At 52.8% G+C, this 19,306-nt stretch overlaps 2 protein-coding genes across 7 annotated transcripts in view; both read right to left on the bottom strand.

The window, feature by feature from the left end:
* The window catches only part of EYA3 (EYA transcriptional coactivator and phosphatase 3), a 65,320-nt gene extending 64,687 nt beyond the window's left edge, over nucleotides 1-633 (bottom strand). For 3 of the 5 annotated variants that reach the window (XM_087761039.1, XM_087761045.1, XM_087761049.1), the window contains exon 1: nucleotides 532-633. The gene's annotated coding sequence lies outside the window, so the exon portion shown is untranslated. The remainder of the gene's footprint in view (nucleotides 1-531) is intronic. The other 2 variants (XM_087761041.1, XM_087761040.1) reach the window with 2 other exon arrangements.
* Nucleotides 634-1,300: 667 nt separating this feature from the next.
* On the bottom strand, nucleotides 1,301-15,031 carry PTAFR (platelet activating factor receptor). Of its 2 annotated transcripts, XM_087761230.1 has the most exons (4): nucleotides 14,985-15,027; nucleotides 12,140-12,301; nucleotides 9,600-9,791; nucleotides 1,301-5,809 (listed from the first exon to the last, which is right to left on the bottom strand). In XM_087761230.1, exon 4 carries the CDS (start codon nucleotides 5,749-5,751, stop codon nucleotides 4,690-4,692), a length of 1,062 nt encoding a protein of 353 aa, XP_087617356.1. In that variant the 5' UTR covers nucleotides 5,752-5,809; nucleotides 9,600-9,791; nucleotides 12,140-12,301; nucleotides 14,985-15,027; the 3' UTR covers nucleotides 1,301-4,689. The 2 variants fall into 2 exon arrangements, with proteins under 2 accessions (XP_087617356.1, XP_087617357.1); XM_087761231.1 differs by lacking the exon at nucleotides 12,140-12,301 and having other exon boundaries at nucleotides 14,985-15,031.
* Between the last annotated feature and the right edge of the window lie 4,275 nt (nucleotides 15,032-19,306).

Genomic DNA, 19,306 nt, shown 5'->3' with positions numbered 1-19,306 from the left:
TCCAGCAGGGCCGCCCCGAGCCGAGGCCACCGCTGCCGGCCCTGCGACCGGCCACCGAGCCCGGGGCACGTCCCCCGCCAGCCGCACAGCTCTTTTTCCCGGGTACCTCGCACAAGCCGCTCCTCGCCACCCGAGCTAAGGGACTCGGCGTCGTTCTGCACCTTTCGGCTGTTTCCCAGCTCCTCCAAGCACCACCAGCGGCGGCGGAGGCACCAGGACCCCGGGGCCGCTCCGCCGTGCGCCGGGGGCGGCGGGCCCCGGGTTCTCACCCCGGGCCTAGGCTCGGGGAGGGGGCGGGCGCACACGCTTTACACACGCGTCCTCCCCGCCGCCTCCGCCGGCGCCCCCGCGGCCCAGGAGCTCGGGCCCGCTGGGCCCCGGCCCGGCCCCAGGCGGCGGAGCGGCGCCGGGGGCTCCGCGGCGGAGGGGGAGGGAAAGAAGCGCGCCCGGGGCGGGGGAGGCCGCGCACCGCCCTCCCCGCAGCGGCGCCGGGCGCGCAGCGCGGCCGGGCCGCCCTCAGCGGGCTCTTACCGAGAGGCGGCTCCGGAGCCGGGCCCGGGAGCGCGTCCCGCAGCGGACATGGCAGCGGCGGCCCCGCGCCTCCTCGCCCCGCCCGCCACAGCGCCGCCCGGAAGCAGCGCGCTCGGCGACGGAAGTGACGCTACGGCCCCAAGGCGGCGGCGGCGGCGCCTCAGCCCGGGGCGGGATCGCGGCGCAGGGACCGACCCCGCGGCCGCCCCGGGGCCGGGCCCAGGGCCGAGCGCCACCGCGTTGGTCTTGGTGAGGGGATCGGGGGCCCCTCAGTCAGTTTGCAGGTGACACCCAGCTGGGCAGGAGCGTTGATCTGCTGGAGGGCAGGGAGGCTCTGCAGAGGGACCTGGCCAGGCTGGAGCCATGGGCCCAGGCCACTGCGTGAGGGTCAACAAGGCTCAGGGCCGGGTCCTGCACTTGGGGCACAACAACCCCAGGCACCGCTGCAGGCGTGGGGAGGAGCGGCTGGGAGCTGCCCGGCGGGAAAGGGCCTGGGGGTGCTGGTCGACAGCCGCCTGAACACAAGCCAGCAGTGTGCCCAGGTGGCCAAGAGGGCCAGTGGCATCCTGGCTTGTATCAGGAATAGTGTGGCCAGCAGGACCAGGGAGGTGATGGTGCCCCTGTACTGGGCACTGGTGAGGCTGCACCTCGAATCCTGTGTTCAGTTTGGGGCCCCTCACCCCAAGGCGGCCATGGAGGGGCTGGAGCGTGGCCAGAGCAGGGCAGCGAGGCTGGGGCAGGGGCTGGAGCCCAAGGCTGGGGAGGAGCGGCTGGGGGAGCTGGGGGGGCTCAGCCTGGAGAAGAGGAGGATGAGGGGAGCCCTCATCGCTCTCTGCAACTGCCTGAAAGGAGGCTGGAGCCGGGGGGGTCGGTCTCCCCAGTAACAAGCGATAGGACGAGAGGAAATGGCCTCAAGCTGCGCCAGGGCAGGTTTGGGTTGGATATTAGGAAAAACTTCTTCACTAAGAGAGTGGTCAGGCATTGGAACAGGCTGCCCAGTTAAACGGTGCAATCACAGTCCCTGGAAGTATTCAAAAAACGTGTGGATGTGGTTCTTAGGGACAGGCAGTTTAGAGGTGGACCAGGCAGTTAGGTTAACAGGTTGGACTCGATGATCTCAGAGGTCCCTTCCAACCTTAATGATTCTATGAAACGGGTAACCAGTCCCACCAGTGCCAAGTGAGAGCGGGTGAAGGGGACTTCAGTGGCCCCGGCTCGGCCAGGAGTCCCCGCTGCTGCCTTGCCTTTGGGTTTGGTTCTTGTTACAGTCATAGGGTCATCTCTCTGGTCTGCTGTCTTATTGCTGTAGGTGTTACAATGCAAGTTATTTAAAATAGTGTCAAAGCTGTATGATGGGGTGTCTACAGAAAATTTCCCACGTGTGCAGGTCAGAGAGGTTGGAGGGTTTTGTCTCATTGGGTTTTGGAGAGCTCTAGCAGATTTTTCAGAAGTGGTTTACTCTCTGAAATTTCTTTCCCCTTCCTTTTAGCAGATCGAAACTTGCTGAGCCTTTAATTTCACCTCTTCCCAAGAGTTCACTTGGTGATTTTAAAAAAAGTAACAGAGCACCAGAAACAAGCTGTGTCAGCGTGGTACCGATGCTTTTCCCTTGAGTATAAATACAGAAAGATGAGAAAGTGGGAGAAGTTAAAGGGCAAAACACTTGGGGAACACGCTTTATTTAAAAGAACTTTTGAGAATAGATTTTATTGCAAAGTAAAGCAGAGTAATGGAACATTGTGGTAAAACCGAGAAAGTAATTCCAGGAGCAGAAGTAGAAGCTCAGACTGGTTTTTAGAAACGCATTGTTACTGACTTAATTACTGCAACATATCCTCCTGAAGTGTCCTCAGGGCTTTTTCCTCCACTTACCCTTTTCCTTAGATGCGAGTTTACATTTGTTCTGAGCCCACACTGGCCTTACAGCTGTTTTCTGTGGAGTAAAGCATGTTGTTTACTGACAGTAAGTAGCCTAAACTGTAAACTCTGTTGCAAGCTTTCCAGGAATCAATAGAAGATCACACATTTACCAGATCTCCATGTAAAATCCCTTTCCATTTCCTCTAAGAGTTGCCAAACTCCATCTGTTCAGTGCTTTAGGGGCTGTGAAGCAAGAGAGCTTTGCTATCGCATCGGATGGCAAGGGGAAAAGAGGAAAGCTCCATCCCGTCTGCCAGCTGCAAGAGCTCCTCAGCCAGAACGTGCCATCTGGGGAGCGCAGAAATAGAGGCAGATTCCTCCAGCAAGTGGGATTTAGGCTTTTAAATTACAGAAGTCACCCGCTTTGCTGTGTGCTGTGGCTCAGATGACTGCAGATTCAGGGCAAAGCTTTGAACATGGCTGAGGGACATGGGGAATTACCTCTCTGCTAAGAGGTTCCAGCAGGTGTTTTTTATGGATGGCCGTTACTGGAGCAGAGTCCAGGACCAGGAGGGAAATGCATTCACGTTGTGATCAGGTTCTTTCCTTTGCCTGGCACTGGGCCTGGAGTGCATGGCTGGCCCTGGCAGATGGCATCAGAAAAAGAAACGTCCGAGTTCTTTTGCTCATTCGCACAAGTAAGCATAAGAGCTGCCTGAGGATCTTCAGGAGGTACCTCTGAAGGACCCGTATCTCCACCGAATATAGGCAAAGTCTGATACAAACGTTGGTCCTATCTTTGGAAAGACTTGAGCTTATCTTTCATGTTCTCTGGTGGGCGTAGGAAAGCTGCTGTCCTCGCATATGAATAATCAGTGTCACAGGTCAGATACACTTACCCTGTCATCAACCAGACTCTCTTACATCGTTTAGGGAACCAAAAACTGTTGCAAAAACAAGTAAGTTCCCTTCCCTGCCCAATTTCCTGTGCTGAATTGAGCAATTTCGGTCAGAAAAGGAACCTCAAGTGTCTCATGATTGGTAACAGAACTCAGCACCCCTGGAAAATCACTTTGCCCTGGGCCCCAACTGACTGCAGCCAGCCCTGAGTGAGGAGTCTCAAGTTGTGTCGGAGTGCGTGAATTACCTGTCTGTCGAGTGTACTGTATCACTGTGCAGCACTGATTTACTCAGAAAGTGGCTGTGACCTGACCTAATACTTCAGTTGTGGTAGGATATCAAGAACTAGTCAGCTTCATTTCTTCGTAGCAGAAATAGAGAGGCTAGGGGAAGGAATAATGTACAGTTGCTTGCTACAAACCTAATTTAAATAAATAAGAGCAAAGATACTAAAGCATTTTAAGCTTTTTTGATTCTTATTGTAATGCCCATGCTGACAATAATCTTCTGTTATCTGGAGCCTCCAAAGTGAGATTGGCTTTCCACAGACGCATGCAGTTATCAAAAAATTGCTAAACTGAGTGCAAGAGGCCACTGGCTTGCCAGTCCTGCTGTCATACAAGGAGCCAGGGCAGACAATAGTCCCCTTTGGACAGAATGCTGGTCTGGGGATGGGGGCTGAGGCACTGCCAATTTCTCTTCCTTTTCTTGCCTACTAGTCCGGTTACTTGAGTGATTCAAGAGCTGGGAGCAAAGGCAAAAGTTCGTGATAGCTACTGCCAGACCTCTGTCAAGTATGGACCCCAGCAACCACACGAGTAGGTAAGAAAGGATCAGAGGTGCAGATCTCTTTGATGGCATTTGAGGAACTCCTTGAACTGTGTCCCTTCTAGCCACTCAACAGCGTCTTTAGTTTAGGCTCTCTTCACAGAACCATGCAAGCTTCTTAGAAAAGTCACTTGGTGATGCTAGCAACTCAGTCTGTTCCAGGTCTTTTAGAAGTCTCTTACAGCTCTAATACTGGATTCTTCATGGGAGCTGGGCAGGCAAAGGACTGGGGATGGTGCTCTCTGGGCTGACACAATGGGTAACTTCAGTGCACTTAGCTTCTGCAGAGACTCAATGACACATTTCTTTCATGTAAAAGCAGATCGTCTGAGCTGTTCTCAGTGCCCATGAGAACATCAGCCCAGACAGAAGGTGCTTTTCTGCCAGATTATTACAGGTTCCAGTTCTGCCAGTTGCGTGGGATAGAAGAAATGAGCGTCCGTTCTTCTTTCTAATGGGAAAAAAGAAATGTAATACCCTGGTCCTCTGTTGTGTTCCGCAGTGCCTCTTCTTGAGGAAAGATGAGTGACTAATTCACGCATCTCAGTCTGCAATCAGAACAGAGCTGACCTAGATCCTGATGGCATCCTCTTGGTGAATGGTGCCCTCAATCACGGTGTCCGTGGTTTGCCTGGAGCACTTGCGACTCCCTTTCATGCTTTTCAGGTTTTCCGAAAGATGCTTTTGGAACTTCTTGGTGAGGAAGCAGTAGATGATTGGGTCCAATACACAGTTCGTACTCAAGAGGCACAAAGTCACCTGGTGAGCATCATTGAGTTGTTGGCGCAACTGACAGTTTTCCTTCTTCCACTGCTCCAGAACAGTCAGGGTCCAGGGCAGGTGCACTATGTGATGAGGTACAAAGCTTATGATGAACACAGCCAGCACTGTGCAAACCATCCAGAGCGCCCTTTGCTTGACATGAGCAGTCTTCCGTGGCTGCACTGATTTGGAGAACAGGGTCCTGATAATGATGATGTTCCAGCCTAGTATAAAAAGGAAGATGATATAGAAGAGGATGCAGATGATGACATGAATGGCGAGAACAGCTGAAACATTGCTAGAAGAGCTATAGCGCTCAAAGCACCGTGTGAAATTCTTTGAATTCGTCACCTCCAGAGTAGTATTATTGTCAAAAAGGTAATACAAAGAGCTGCCCACTATTATGATCCAGATAGCTGCTGATAAGTAGATACCCCTTCTCTGGGTGGTAAACTGAGCAGCTTTAATGGGATTAATCACGGCTTGGTAACGGTTGTACGTGATGACCATCAGAAAGGCGACAGAAGAGTAGGTGTTAACGAAAAATAAACAGCCAGCCACACTACAAAGGAACTCAGGCATGATCCAGTCTCCATGGTGGTGATAGTAAACAATCCACATTGGCATCGTAAACAAGAAGAGCAGGTCAGCTACTGTCAGGTTCACCATGAATATCTTGATTTCATTGAGTTTCTTGGTGGGGTAAATACGGGTGAAAATCCAGAGCACATAGCAGTTGGCAACAAAGCCCAGAATGAAAATGATGCTGTAGAAAACAGTGAAGAGGTTGTAGCGAAACTCGGAGTCTATGTGGCATGGAATGTAGGGATCAGTGCTACCTTCAGCACCACTTTTACCCTTTCCAGACATCGTGGTGCTGAGCGGGCACGTCTGAAGCTGAATTTCCGGCCGTAGCTTTTCTTCTTACCTAAAAATACAAAGCATAAACTGAGGTGATTGGTATGGTGTCATTGCTAAGCCAAAACCCGCCTTTCATTTTCAGCTGTCTGTGACCACAGGAGTTCTGCTCCATGCCTTGGTTCCAGCCACAGACACCCGCCCTGTCCCCTTGGTCCTCTCTTTGATACCTTTTCCACACCGTACTAGCCTTTGTGTCTTCATCCAGCATTGTTTGCTGCAGTGCGGATCTGAGATCACTAACCTCTAATCTCAAAAGTCTTTTCTGCATGAGGGTTCGTAGGTAAAATCATCTGTTAGTCTGTAGTGTCTCGAGCTTCTTAATCTTTTACTATAAGCAAACAGGTTTTCTGAGTCTCTGTTTCCCCTGTGGTTCCTAATGCTTTCTAACTTGCCTACATTTATTTTTACCTAGAATTCCAGCAGTAAAACAATATCTGGTAAAAATGTCTCACTGGTGCCATTTTCAGAGTCGTCCTCTACTTGCTGTTTTCTGACATTTTCCTTCTTACACTTGTAAAGATTGTATTGGTTTTCTCAGTTGCAGGCACCGTAGGATCTCACATTCACTTCATCATAGGGTACCGCAACTCTCAGTGCTTTTACTCAGTGAATGATGTAAAAGATGAGTCACTAATCCTAAAGGGTGGTGTTTTGTGGTACATTGTTGATGTTAACTACAGTTTCTCTCTCATAAAATTCTGGCTCTTGTCTGTTGTGCCATCATTTTGAATTCAAGTTGTCATCAAACCAATATGACTCCCTTCGTTCCCTCCCCGCCCCCCCATTTCTACATTAAATGCAAGTGTCAGCAGCAGCAATTCTGTACTTTTCTGTGTCGCTGGTGAGGCTGCTGACAAACACTGTCCCTAAAGAGATGCCTTCAGGTTTTTAATATTACCAGTCCCCACCTCAGTTTGTATTTCTTCAAATCTTGCCTACAGTTTGGACATACCAAATCCCTGCATCATCAATACTGTATGCGTTCTTGTCTCAGATTTACATGGATTCCGTCTAATCCCTTGTATGCTTTAACCTGCTGCTTTTACCATCCAGAGGTTGTACACTCCTGTCCGTGGCTCTAGCACCAAGTCCCTGTCTGACGCTGGGCAGGCACTCACCTCTCCGTGACACAATCCTGCAGATCTGCTTGTTTTTCTCTCCCTCTTCCTTCGTGGGAAGGTAACTGACGGATGCAGGTAAAGCAGTTTGAGAGCCACCGGCAAGAACACTAGGTTGCTCGCTGATGGTAAACTTGCTGGGGTTTTAACCTAATTTGCAGAACATGGTGGTTTCCCTTGAGAGTGAGTAAACTGTACCAACAGTCACGAAGCCTAAACTTTTTGTTAGTTACAATGGGAATGCTGGGTGCTGCACATTGTAATGTGCTTGCCTCAGCTCTGCCAGGCCCACGGACAGCAAGCATTTTCCCCCAAAGACTGCTGCTTCCTGAGAAGGCACCTTCCTGCCTTGAAACTTTCTGGATCTTCCCCAGCAGGAGATATGAACCCCCGTCTCACCCTCTCTGGCTTGAGTCTCTCTTTGTGCCTGTGTGCTGTTGGTTCCTCATTTACCCATTTGCACATTTGCAATTTTCCTCTGCAAATGGGGAAGTCGGCTCTAGTTCTAGAAAGCTCTCTTCAGAAAACTGCAAACCCTTTGTTACTTCTTTTCAGTTGTTAGGAGAGGAAGGCAATAGTCATCTTCCCGAGCCCATCCCTCCTCGCCCCTCACAGGTCCCCTGAGGATGTGACAACTACAGATATCCACAACTTGTCCTTGGACCTTCACAGGCTGCTGCGTGCTGGGCACCACTGGGGTTTGATGTCTTTAAACTCAATCTTTCAGCTATGTTCCATGTGAATAAACAAGTAGCTGTGGCAGTACTTGTAGTTGGCCAGGTGACACATCTATCTGTCCTCTTTCACCTTGATCTCTGCCACCCTGCTGAGAACCCACTGATCTCTAAAGGGTAGTAGCTGATTCAGGTGGTGGTAGCCAGGAGGTGAGGATGGTCTGGGCCATGACACCTCGGGGTCTGGCCACAGAGGTCTGGCACATCCCTGAGGAGTAACATGTCACTCCCTGCTGTCCTGCAGAGAGGTCCCAGAGCAGGCAGGGGCCCATGCTCTGTTCCCTGTTCTACCTTTGATTCATGCAGGACCTAAGGCAAGTCCTACTGGTCATCTCATGGATCTGTTTCCACACCCTCATCTATGTATGAAAAGTGGTAATTTTCACAACACGGCCTTAAATAAATGTCCGTGTCTAAGCCCAGCTCTCCCACCTACTGAGGGACCAGCTCTGGTAAGGACATATGCCAGCTGGAAAGGTTTGCATCTCTCAGCTCGGGAAGGGCACCTAGCAGATGCAGACATTCAGGGAAGGGCTGAGGCTGTGCAGGGGCAAGAGAAACTAGTGGGGAGCTTTGTCTTTGATACACTATTCTGATGTTAGAATAAGAAAAAAAAAGTCCTAATTACCTAAGATCATTAGAGAACTTAAGTTTTTTTCAAATCTGTATCGTAAACCCACTGTTCTGACTATCTGCCAACTTCAGCAAATAGTTCTGGTGCTTGGGGCTGGAATCTTTGCAATGAAAGGTGCTCTTATCACTGTAGCACCAGACCCGAATATACCAAGAGTGGGGAAAAAAAAAAAGCTGATGCATCCCACTAGCAGAATTCACGAGGAGGAAAGAAGTGCCCACACCCAATACATAGGCACAACTGTTATTCACAACGTCCCTTTAGACCGTGCCACAGAGCACTGTCCATCTACCCCTCCATTTCTGGTCCTGCACATGGGCATGGCAGCCTCCAAACTTTGCCCAGGAGCTCTGGTGAACTTCACTGGTAGGGTCTCCAGGCCTGCCCATCAGCTGCCAGATTTAGCAGTGGGTTGGAAGGGAGAGCGAACCTGCACATCCCCCTCCACTGCAAAGCCCTGCACAGAAGATGGGTTTGAGCTAAGGGGCTGCGCTCTGACCTGGAGAGATGAATGCAAAGATGTGCTCTACGTTGTTAAGTCTGCTAGAGATCTCTGGCAAAGGTGGGCTGTGGGAGATGGCAGTGCTGTCTCCTGGCCCCAACAGCACTTGGTAGAGCTCATCTGTCTTTGCATTAGTAGGCTGTGCAGCGCCAATGCCAAGGTCCCTCAGGGAATCACAAGAGAGTTGTTTTTCCCTTCTCGCTTGTCAAGCCAAAATACAGCTAGAAGAGAGCATGGCACCATTCCCCAGTAAATTTACTCCATACCCACTTTCCTCTTCAGCCTGAGGAGCTTGAGCTCACGTCTCCCGTATACTTGCGAGATGCCCTAGACTCTGGAGTACCATATGGGAGATGTCACTCAGCCTCTCCTGTTGAAGCGGTTCCCCTTTGTATAAAACACGTAAATATTCTCCGTGCCAGCAGAAGGGAGAACAGGCGCAGTGGTCAGGGTGCGGGCTGGCGGGTGTGGGTCTCGTGCTCTGCTGCAACAGGCTGCGCTGCATTACCAAAATCCCTGACAACTCGAGCCCAAGCCACTACCTTGTACACCAGCCAATAATCCCAGGTGGTTTATATCATCAACTCCATTGTATGCAGAAGTAGAGGTGGAAGTAACTGGCTGCGCAGCAGAGCATGGCCGGCGCAACTGCAGACTCTGCTCCCAGTCTACACTCTCTCCTGTGGGACATGCCCTCCCAATAAGGATTTATTGGCTCAAAGCTTCAAGGTGCAAAGACCATGCTATCACAAGCTATGCCATCAGAAAAAATATAGTCCAAGAGTAACAGTACTAATAAAGTACCTTACCACAGTCAAAAGGATTCAGTACGATATGTCCATCTTCAGCTTTAGTAGAGCAGTGACGGGTATTTTACTGAGGATGCTCAGTCTTCTTCCAAGTGTTATTTTCTCTGACCTGGGGCTGGAAGGTGTCCACGCAGGCAGCTCTTAAGAACAGGACACCAGAATGGGAGCAACTGCAGCATGACTGCAGAGTCACTAGAGAAGAGGAAATGTGTGACATCAGCTCAAAGGAAATGAGAAATAAAATAAGCTGTAGAGGAAAGGCAATTAACCACAGCAAAGATCTGGAAAGTCCTTAAAACTGTTTCCTCAAAGTATCTCTGCTTCTGATGATCCTGAAAGAGGGCCAAGTTGGGATTTTCCTCTAAAGGCAGAATAGTGATCCACTCCGTGTCCCTGGTTAGAGCTGGGATTAGACAGCATTTGAGCATCCTTCTTCCAAACAGATGAATGGCAGAAGCCAGAAGAGCTGTCATTTAGTAACTTCGAGGAAAGGAAGTGCCAGGAAACTCATATATCCCATGGACAGACTCGGTCCCTAGCAGGGTCTCCTTCACACTTGTGTTGGGTCTAAACAGACCCAGGAATACAGCCATCCCAAGTCTCCTTTTATCTCGGGGACCTTCAGTGGAGACTAAGACACCACAGCGTGGCAGGTCTTCACCTGGCCCATCCACCTTCACATCATGCCCACCATTATTTGTGGCAGCCTGAAGACCGCTCATCACAATGATGCAAATTGGTGGGGTGCTCAGGGAGACACCAGTGACAAGCAAAGCTGCAGACATGGTCCCAGCTAAGCTGTAAATCCCAAGTTGTAGCTCCCATGCTGATGGTTAACCTGCCCTCCATGCAGACACTGCTCTTACACCTGCACACAGTGCAGATGTGAGCTTGCAGCATCTGCACCATGTCCTGCACAAACCTACAGAAACTAAAACACTGAGTCTGGTGCCTGAGTTCAGTGCGAAACACAGGAACAGAGCCATAAAGTCCATCACCAGCACAAAGAGGTGCCTGAGCCTGCAACAAGGCTGCTGAGGAACAACATGGGCCCAAGCAGAAGCAGAAGAGGCCAGCCCACATTGGTGCTCCCCTGGGAAGGCTGGCTCTCCTGGCTCTTCTCATGAAATGCCACCTACAGCAAACAGCCCATGGTAGGCCCTGGCCACGTCCATGCTGTGAGGAGCACCAGAGACCCCCATGGTGTGGTGTCGTGTCTTGGGAGAGCCACCAGGGACAGGCTGAGGGTTGTGTCCCCTGGGCCACACCAGTTGAGGGCACCAGCCAAACTTCGCCGAGAGCCAGGAGCTAGCACAGATCCTGGGACACCTTCAAGTCATGCTTTTGCTGTTGGGCTGGTGAGCCCGGGCCCTGAGCTGGGACACAGCAACCTCCTCATCAGCCGGGGAGATGGGGCACTGACAGAGGGGGCAAGGTGGACGGCAGCAACACTGCTCTGCCAAGACGCTGACTTTTGGCTTGCCTGGCCTCAGGCATCTCGAGGCAATGGGCTGTGCAGCATCAGGGCAGCCAACACGGTGCCAGAACCCACCCTCTGTCCATGCCGGTGGCTGGATGTCCCCAACCAGGGGCAGGCAAAGCCCCAGCGCTCATCCAGGCTTCTTTGCCTGGGTCAGCTCTTCCTTGGCTCTTCTCCAGGGAGTGCAGATGGCCTTCCCCAGGGCCATTATAGAGGGAGGCACCTGGGGTGCACTTCAGCATGGTGCCCCGATGTGAGCAGAGGCAGGCTGCACACCCGGGTGCCTGGCAGCTACAAGGAGCCCCAGACGAGCTCCCAGCCTGGCAGGGTGTTGTGGAAGTGCTCAGCAAACTGCTGTGCAAAGGAGAATGTCCTGCTGCTCCGGGCCCTGCACGGGGGAAGCTCCAAAACACCCAGAGCTGCATGGAGACCACAACTGGCACCACAGCTGGACACACCCTGAGCTGCTGTGGGATCACCCTTGTCCCCCACAGCAGCAGCACGGGGTGTCCAAGGACCTCGGAAGCCACCCGAGCTGAGTGGGACCCAAACTCCCCAGTGCGAGGGAGCCCCGCAGCGACAGCACTGCGCGGGGTGGGAGACCCTGCTTTGCCCTGCCCTGCCTCGGCAGGGTGGGCCGCACCGGGGGGCTGGCTGTGTGGAGCAGGGCACCAGGGCACAGCCAGGCTCTGTCTCCTGTCAGGCCATGCCAGGGTGACCTGAAGGGGGAGGTGAGGCTCCTACAGATCTGTGCTGGGGTGGAGGCTGCAGCAGTCTCCTTCCCTCCACCACCCCCACCCACCTTCCTTCCCCCTTCCCCATCAGCCACTGTAAAGATGGACTGAGGAACTTGACCCTTCCTGGGCCAGACAGAGCCCCAGTTAGGCCTGCAAGACTGCTTCTGGGAGCTTAAATTAAAAACAAAATAAAAGCATGCTCATGAGCTTGGCTGGCAGCCAGTCCATGCCTTTGGGAAGAGCAGCCAGTGAGGACATCTGGTGACAGAGGGAAAGGGAGCACTTGCAAAGGCTGTAGCAACGGCCAAACAAAGCTTGCTGACCTGCCGCAGCCAAGTTCTTAGAGGAAATGAAAGCCCAGGAGGTTTTCAGCTGGGGAGGAGCTCTCATCAGAAATCTTCATCCTTCCTCTGTTCAGCCCTGCGTTGGCTCTGCCACTGATGGAGCACACGCACGTCACCAAAGTTCAGCAGAAAAGATCTTTCCTAAAACGCAGGGAACCAAACAACAGCAACATACCAAGCTCAGTGGTAAAAGACACAAAGAGACCTGATGGGTGGAAGCTCTAGGAGTGGCACAAGCTTTGCTTTCTGATTTAAGCACTCCCACTGGAGTCAGGCCACCTCTAACTGCCCTGAGCTGGGACCTGACCATGTCCGTGCCGGCCAGTCCCTCCTCGTCCCTTTCCAGATTTATTCATTTTTTTAGCTTTGCCTCAAATGCTCAGGTTAGCTCTCAAGCTATTGAGATTCACAGAAATGCCCAGAACAACCTCTTGGTCATGCAGCTTGGCCTCTTGCTGGGCTTGCACTTGTCCACCTCTTAATTAGTTGGGGAGTTCCCTTCCTCATCATCTCCATTTTCAGCTGTTACATTTAAAGTGTGAAAAGTAGAAGGGGACTCAGATTCGGTACCAAGGCAATAGAGAAAGAGTGAGAATAGTCCCCCCGTGGAGCACCCGCAGCCAGCGCTCCTCCCTCTCGCATCCCTTCCAGCCCGGGAACTCTTTTCCCCTGCTCTCCTGGAACTGCTGCCTGTTTCCGAGTGCGTAACTTTGAATCCGGTATTAAGATGCATTTTGTTTGCGGTGGCCTGGCTTATGAAGTGGTCCTGGCAGTTTTTGACTGCCCTGTTCTCAGCATTATTTACCACTCGTCCGGCCCAGGGGATGCACACAAAGTCTGACAGCACTGAATGCCATGCAAGGCCAAGTTAACAAAAAAAAAATCTTGAATATGCCTTTGCTTTTATCAAGTAAACTTGCAGTCTAATAAAAAAATTAATAAGCTGCTTTTACTAGAACTGGTCCCCATGCCATGCTGTCAGGTAGCACTAATGGTACTTCAGGCTGTTCTATCAGGATGCTGGATCCTGGAGCAGCTCGTCCAAATGGCGTTTTCTGGGGATAGCTTCATGCAAGCTGGTTGGTATGCAGCGGGCCGTTCCCCGCGGTTCTGGCACCGTATCAGCACTCTCGTGGCAAGCGCACGTTGCCGTGAAAGATGGACACTGCCTGCTTGTATGCACTGTCTGCCTCTGGCGTGTTTCCTTCAGGTTGTTTCCTTCTGAGATGGAGCCTGTCAGCAACATACTCGTTTTTGATGACCATATATAAATTTTGCAGGTATCAGAAACTCTCTTGTATTTGAAAATATAGTATTATAAGCAAATACCCAGCGATCTCTTTCCAAGAGCAAAACCACACTGTATTAGTGGAGAAGAGCTCTCCATGGAGTGCAAACAGAGGAGCAGCATTTTAGCTGACAGGCCGGGTGTGCACTGTCGACTGCCCTGTTCAGTGACAAGAGCAGTGAACGAGGACAAGACGAAACACCAACACGGAGCTTGTGAAAGCACCAGCCACTGCCAGCAGGCTTAGAGCTGTGCAATGCATGCAGCGTGCAGGACCAGCACACAGGTGAGCGTGATCCCTGCCGGTCCTGGTGACCAGGATGCATCCCCAAGTGCCAGGACAGGTCTTTGAAAGGACGTGAAGTTCCTTTCGAGCCAGCGCAGCTGATGATCTGATGCTAAGCGTTACTCTCTGTGAGTTTCCACTACTCATCTCACACCCTCTGCACAATTTCCTTTTGCTTGTTGCAGGAAAGAAATAGTAAATAAACTCTGTAGCTTTCCCCTGCGAGCATTTCCAAGCCCAGCACATGTCCCCACCTTATTACCAACTCTGCAGGAATGTGCCCCGGAGCTTGGGTTGCTCAGCAGGGAAATGCCCCTCCTGGGGCAGCGGGCAGCGACTCTTCCTGGTAGCCATTTGACAGCTGCAAAAGCCGGGCACAGCGTCTGCCGCTCGCTGCGGTGCTGCTGGGGTGACCCGGCCTGGCAGGAAACGTCTCTGCTGGGAGCTGGGCTGCCTCGTCGGCAGCGGGTGACGCAGGGAGCAGGGCAGACTCTGGCTCGTTTTGGCAGGTGGAGCCCAAGTCCAGCCCTGCCGCGCCAGGCAGAGGGGTGATCTCCCTGGGCCACCGCGTCAGGATTTGTGTGCTGCAGCCCCAGCCTGTCGTAGCTCTGCCAGAGGGGAAATCCGTGCCTTCACTGAGCTGTCCACAGCCGGGTCACTGCTCCCGCTGCTCCACGCTGCAGCAGGTTACCTCCCGACAGCGGCTGCCTGCCCTCTGCCCTGGGCAGGCTCTGCCCTGTCCCCCTGCCCCAGCCTGGCAGGGGCAAGGGCAGGGGCCATGCACCAGCAGGATGAGGGACCTGGGCTCCTTGAGAGGCTCTGAGCATTGCCTCCTCTTCCTCACAGGAGGAGGGTCCATGGTAGGACTCCTCGCCTTGCTCTGCAGCGTCCAAGCAAAGACGGGGTCGTTCTTGCCACCCAGGGGTGGGACGGGACCCAGATGAGTGCAGTTCCCGTCCCCACAGCCCCGAAGGCAACGGCAGCACTAGCCTGACTCGTGCCATCACGACGCAGCTTGTCCCTGCTCGCTGGGTACAGAGAGCAAACATGCGTCTTCCCAGCGCGCCTGGATGGGGAGGACGAGGGCGGCCCTGAAGCCCCCAGAGCTGAGATGCCACGGCTCAGAGACCCAGGGGGGACGCGCAGCCAGCTCGTGTCCTGAGGCACCCGGACGCAGAAGGAGCCTGTGGAGCTTGGGGAGGGAGGCCAGCACCCTGGGAGAGCAAGCAGAAGGGAAAGGAGCCTCTTACCTCAGGGCCGCGGAGCACCCGGCCCAGCAGACCCAGCCTGCCAGGTCCCTGCCGCAAGTGCCGAGCCGTCAGCGTGCTCCAGCCTAGGAAGAGGCTGGGACTGTGACGGGAAGGAGGGCGCGCTCGCAGGTGAGTGACTCACTTCCCTCTTGGCACTTGCGACAAGTCTTGGCTCAGACGTGCCCTGGCTGCGCCCTGGAGCTCGACGCTGACTCCTGCGACCCTTCCTTGAGCGGGCGGCAGTGGGGAAGCAGCGGTGGAGGCTCCGTGCTGGCCAGGGCCTTGTCACACTCCCGTGTCACCCGCTGCCTCGCAGCCCTGAGACGGGGTAGCCCTGCCCTGCAGCAGCTCCAGGGCAGGGGCACTCCCCAGCCCGGCCAGGGCCGCAGAGGTGGTCCGGGCTTGGTGAGGGGTCCAGTGCCCTCAGCAGATCCATCCTCTGGGCTTCTCATTTCCTTCCAGACACTGGGACCAGGAGGCAGCACAGCGGCGAGTGCTTGTTCAAATGCTTCCATTGGAGGTGGAGAGTTGCTGCAGCAGGGCAAAGCATCAGAATGAGACTGCTCTGCTGTGAGTCCCCATATAGGAAACATTAACCAAAAAAATATTTCAGGCTGTGGCAGCGAGTTCCCTTGCCCTCTCTGCAGCATTATAAACCACCCTCGGTTCTTGTGCCCCTTCAGCCTGGGAAGAACGGGTGGACGGACGCAGCTCTGGCATTGCTCTGCTCAGGTTTCACATGGGATTTCCCCGTGTACTGTGGCACTGGCAGCACTTAGGTCATGGGCGTAACATCCAGTGAGTGACTGTGTTATAACAAGAAATCACACGTGTTTCTGTCTCCTCACTTTATTCACCATGGGTTGTTTAACAAGGAAATGTTGTTGGGTTTTCTTTGCTGTTAAGAACCAGCACTGGTTTCTGCAAGGAAGGAGGCGTGAGGTTTCTGAGACAGCCCTGGAGGGCCAGACAATCGCAACTGGTCAGTGCACGAAAGCACGTTGAAAGCACGTCGGAGCAGGCACGCAACCTGCACCGCTCTCAGAAGGAACCGGCCGTTTGCATGTCCTGCGGTCCCCCCATCTGGGCCTGCCAGACACCCAGCTGCAGCACGCAGAGCTGCAGCAAATACCCCACTTTCCCAATCAAACAGAAAAGCTGCACCAGTTTATGGTGCAGGTAAGTTATGGCCTTGACGACCTGATCGCTACCTGCAGCTGTTGGAAGGGAAGCTGCAAAGAGGACGGCGGCAAACTCTTCTCAGCAGCGGCAAATGGTGTGACAAGGGGCAACAGCCACCAGCTGGGGTGCAGGACAGTCAGGATGGACATCGGTGAAATAATTTTGCTAGAAGGGCTGTGCATCCCTGGGGCAGGAACCCCCAGAGGCCGAGGGTCTCATCCTTCCCCCTTGGCTAGATAAAGCCACAGCTGACCTCACCTGCCGTTAGTGACAGCCCCACTTCAAACACAAGGTCGAATTAAAGACCTACAGAGGTCTTTCCCCAAAACATTTCAGTTCTGTGACTTGAACTGCAACAATTGCGTTATTTTCCTTTGCAGGTGTTCTCCATGTCATCAAAACGCACTCCTGCAAACCCCATTCCACCCAGAAAAACTGTTACAAAAGTGCCCAGACGGGTCCTGCCGGCATTTGAAAAGGAAGCAATTTAACCAGACATGAGATGAGTAACACAAATCCCGTTGATTATTTTCAGGTTACAACCTCATTTGCTCCAGTGAGAATCCAGTAGCGGCTATGAAGCAGGGAACTTCGCACCTTAACGTTAATATTAATGCTACATCTGAACTTCCCTGCTGCTGCGGAACAACTGAATAGCCCAGAAAGGGAACAGGACTGAAGCAGGTGGCCGGGGAGGCCAATAATGCAGGACAGTCCATTTTAATGGCACTGAATAGGCTGAGGCGGAGATCTCCTGCTACAAAGGAAAGACCAAATTGCCCCGAAGTACGTGTCCGTTCCTGCCCTGGAAGTCTGAAGCCCTCTGGCTGCTGCGACAGGGAGGCTTCCTCGTAGGAGGGCTGCTGAGCCTCAGTAGTGAGTCAGGCAGATCAGCTACGTCCTGGATCTACGTGAAGTGTGCACAGTGCTCAAGGCAGCACTGAGATCAGAGCGGGAAAGTCAGGAGCCCAGCCTAGAGGAGCAGCACTCCCAAACATCTGCCCATTTTGAGCACAACATGAAGCCAGGGCTGTGAGAGCTTTACCTGTCAAGGAGCAAAAGCAATCACCCCCGGAGCTGAAGGCAGGGGAGCCCCCGGCAGCAGGAGGTCCGCTGCCAGCAGGCGTTCTGGAAAACAAAAATGAGGAGGTTTTGAACCCAGCCGGCGCAGCCCCACACACCGTCGGGCCCGGGCACGTTGTGCTGGTGCACCAGACGAGGGACGATGCCCCTTTTCTGCTTGCGAATTGTAGGGCTCAGCTGCCTGAGGAGGGAGGTCTTGCTCACACTGCAGCTTGCAAGAGGAAAGGGAAGCCAAGACAGCCCATTTGCCCTAGATAACACACTGCAGGGGCCCAATTCTTTCTGAGGGAGACTTCCTGTATTAAGGCCAACCTCTCACAGTTTCTCTCCAGTTTCAGTTGTTTTAAGAGCACAGAGAAAAGACTAGCCAAAGAAACTCTCATCTGGAAGAAAAGGAGAGCACAAGCCCTTGATGTCTCCCACCTGGGTCCCTCTATCCAACACTACGCTGGCTGTAGGTAATCCCCCAGAACTACAGTTACGCTCCTGAAGTACAAACCGCGTACAGCAAAAGAGTTGTTACTGCCCAAGGAGGGGTGGAAGAAAGAGGGTTTTTCCATGCATTTACAAAGATGGCATCTCTTTGAGGAAGAGGAGGGCTGGATGAAGACCCAGCCACACAGACAGCACAAGAACGGTGGTGCCATGTTTGGCGCTGCAGCCAGGCCATCTTGTTCAGTACTTCATGTCCAACAGCAGCCAGCAGATGATGCTCAACAACGAAAGCGAACACAGTGCAATGCATTCCTCATCGTACGCTGCCAGCATCTGCCAAGACGGGGCGGACTCCCTCACCGTTACACCGGGATCTTTACATAGCTTGATGGCACGTATTTGTCTGCACACATACACGGATGAAAATCAGAAACTTCTGACCTCAACAAGAGTTTACGTTGAGTTCTACAGTCCACTGCAGGAAAAGCATTTCTGTGTCTTTTCAACCCATTTCTTGCTGATTTCCCTCCATAACCTCTTGCTCTCAGGTTCAGGAAAAGAGCAGCTTTTGATGCCCCGGTTCTCCTCTGGACCGTTGCTTGTTCCCTTTTGAAAGGCTGTGCAGTAAAGCACGTATATAAATGGGCATCCACATAAACTGTACGGCTTGGCCACAGTGTGGCTTCGTAGCAAGGAAGACGGTATTTTCCATTCCACTCTGTCTTTGTGGACAGTACTCTGTTTTAAACAATCCCCGTGGCTGAGTGACTGAGAAATGGTTCCTGAGCAGCAGTAGCTAATTTAGAGCACATCACGGTGTTCGCCAAACTAAGATAAACATTAAGTAACACACTGGTTTATGTCTTATCAAGAACAGATCTCATCTCTGGCTATCACCCAAGCTTTTCCTAGCTGCCATAGCTTGGTCTAGCCTTTACTGAACAGTTTTTCTACCTGGTGAAATCTAGCCAAGCTGGTAAAATCTAGACCTAGGCCTGTCTACGTGCTCAGGGGGATCCTCCGCTCTCATCCCTAGACTACAAAGTAGCACCAGACATGAAGGTCCTGCACCCTGTCCCGTTTATCCAGAAACGAGTCGGTTCCTGCTGCAGTTTCCCCAAGTAACTTGCAAAGGTCCTTTGCCACCCCAGTGTTGCTGAACCCTTGCAAATTGCCTATGAAGGGCAACCTGCCTGCCTCAGAAGGGAACCAAGAGCTTCAGGAGTGATCCCTGGACTCCCAGAAAGCAGCAACGAGCCGGACGCTGGCAGACCCCGTGTACATTCTGTGGGAACTGGACACGGAGGACAAGTTATTTCCACAGAAAACCAAAGCCAAGACCCTACTGAAAAGTGCTTCTGTAGCTATCTGGTACCTTTTCTGCTTCCAAAAGAAAAAAAATTGCTCCTTATTCCCACTGATGTATTTTCTTGTCCTGCATACCAAGGACAAATAGTTTAGTCTATGAGGACCACTGACCCAAAATGAGCTCCAAGGAGGAAGGAGGCCTAGCGATCTCTCCCTCTACAACATCTCTACCTCTTGAAATCAAACATTTCATTCAGTCCATCCCATGGCCTTGGCTTGCGTTGCAGAGGCCAGGCAACAGCCCAGACTGCAGC

The sequence above is a fragment of the Nipponia nippon genome, unplaced genomic scaffold (genome assembly GCF_047370975.1).
Source record: "Nipponia nippon isolate SJK-2023a ecotype South Korea unplaced genomic scaffold, ASM4737097v1 scaffold_23, whole genome shotgun sequence".
NCBI lineage: Eukaryota > Metazoa > Chordata > Aves > Pelecaniformes > Threskiornithidae > Nipponia > Nipponia nippon.
Note: the sequence above shows the minus strand (reverse complement) of the source record. Positions and strands in the feature narration are given on the sequence as shown.

What these genes read in the sequence shown, in the direction of transcription:
- PTAFR (XM_087761231.1), bottom strand. Translation starts at nt 5,751, where the DNA reads ATGTCTGGAAAGGGTAAAAGTGGTGCTGAAGGTAGCACTGATCCCTAC.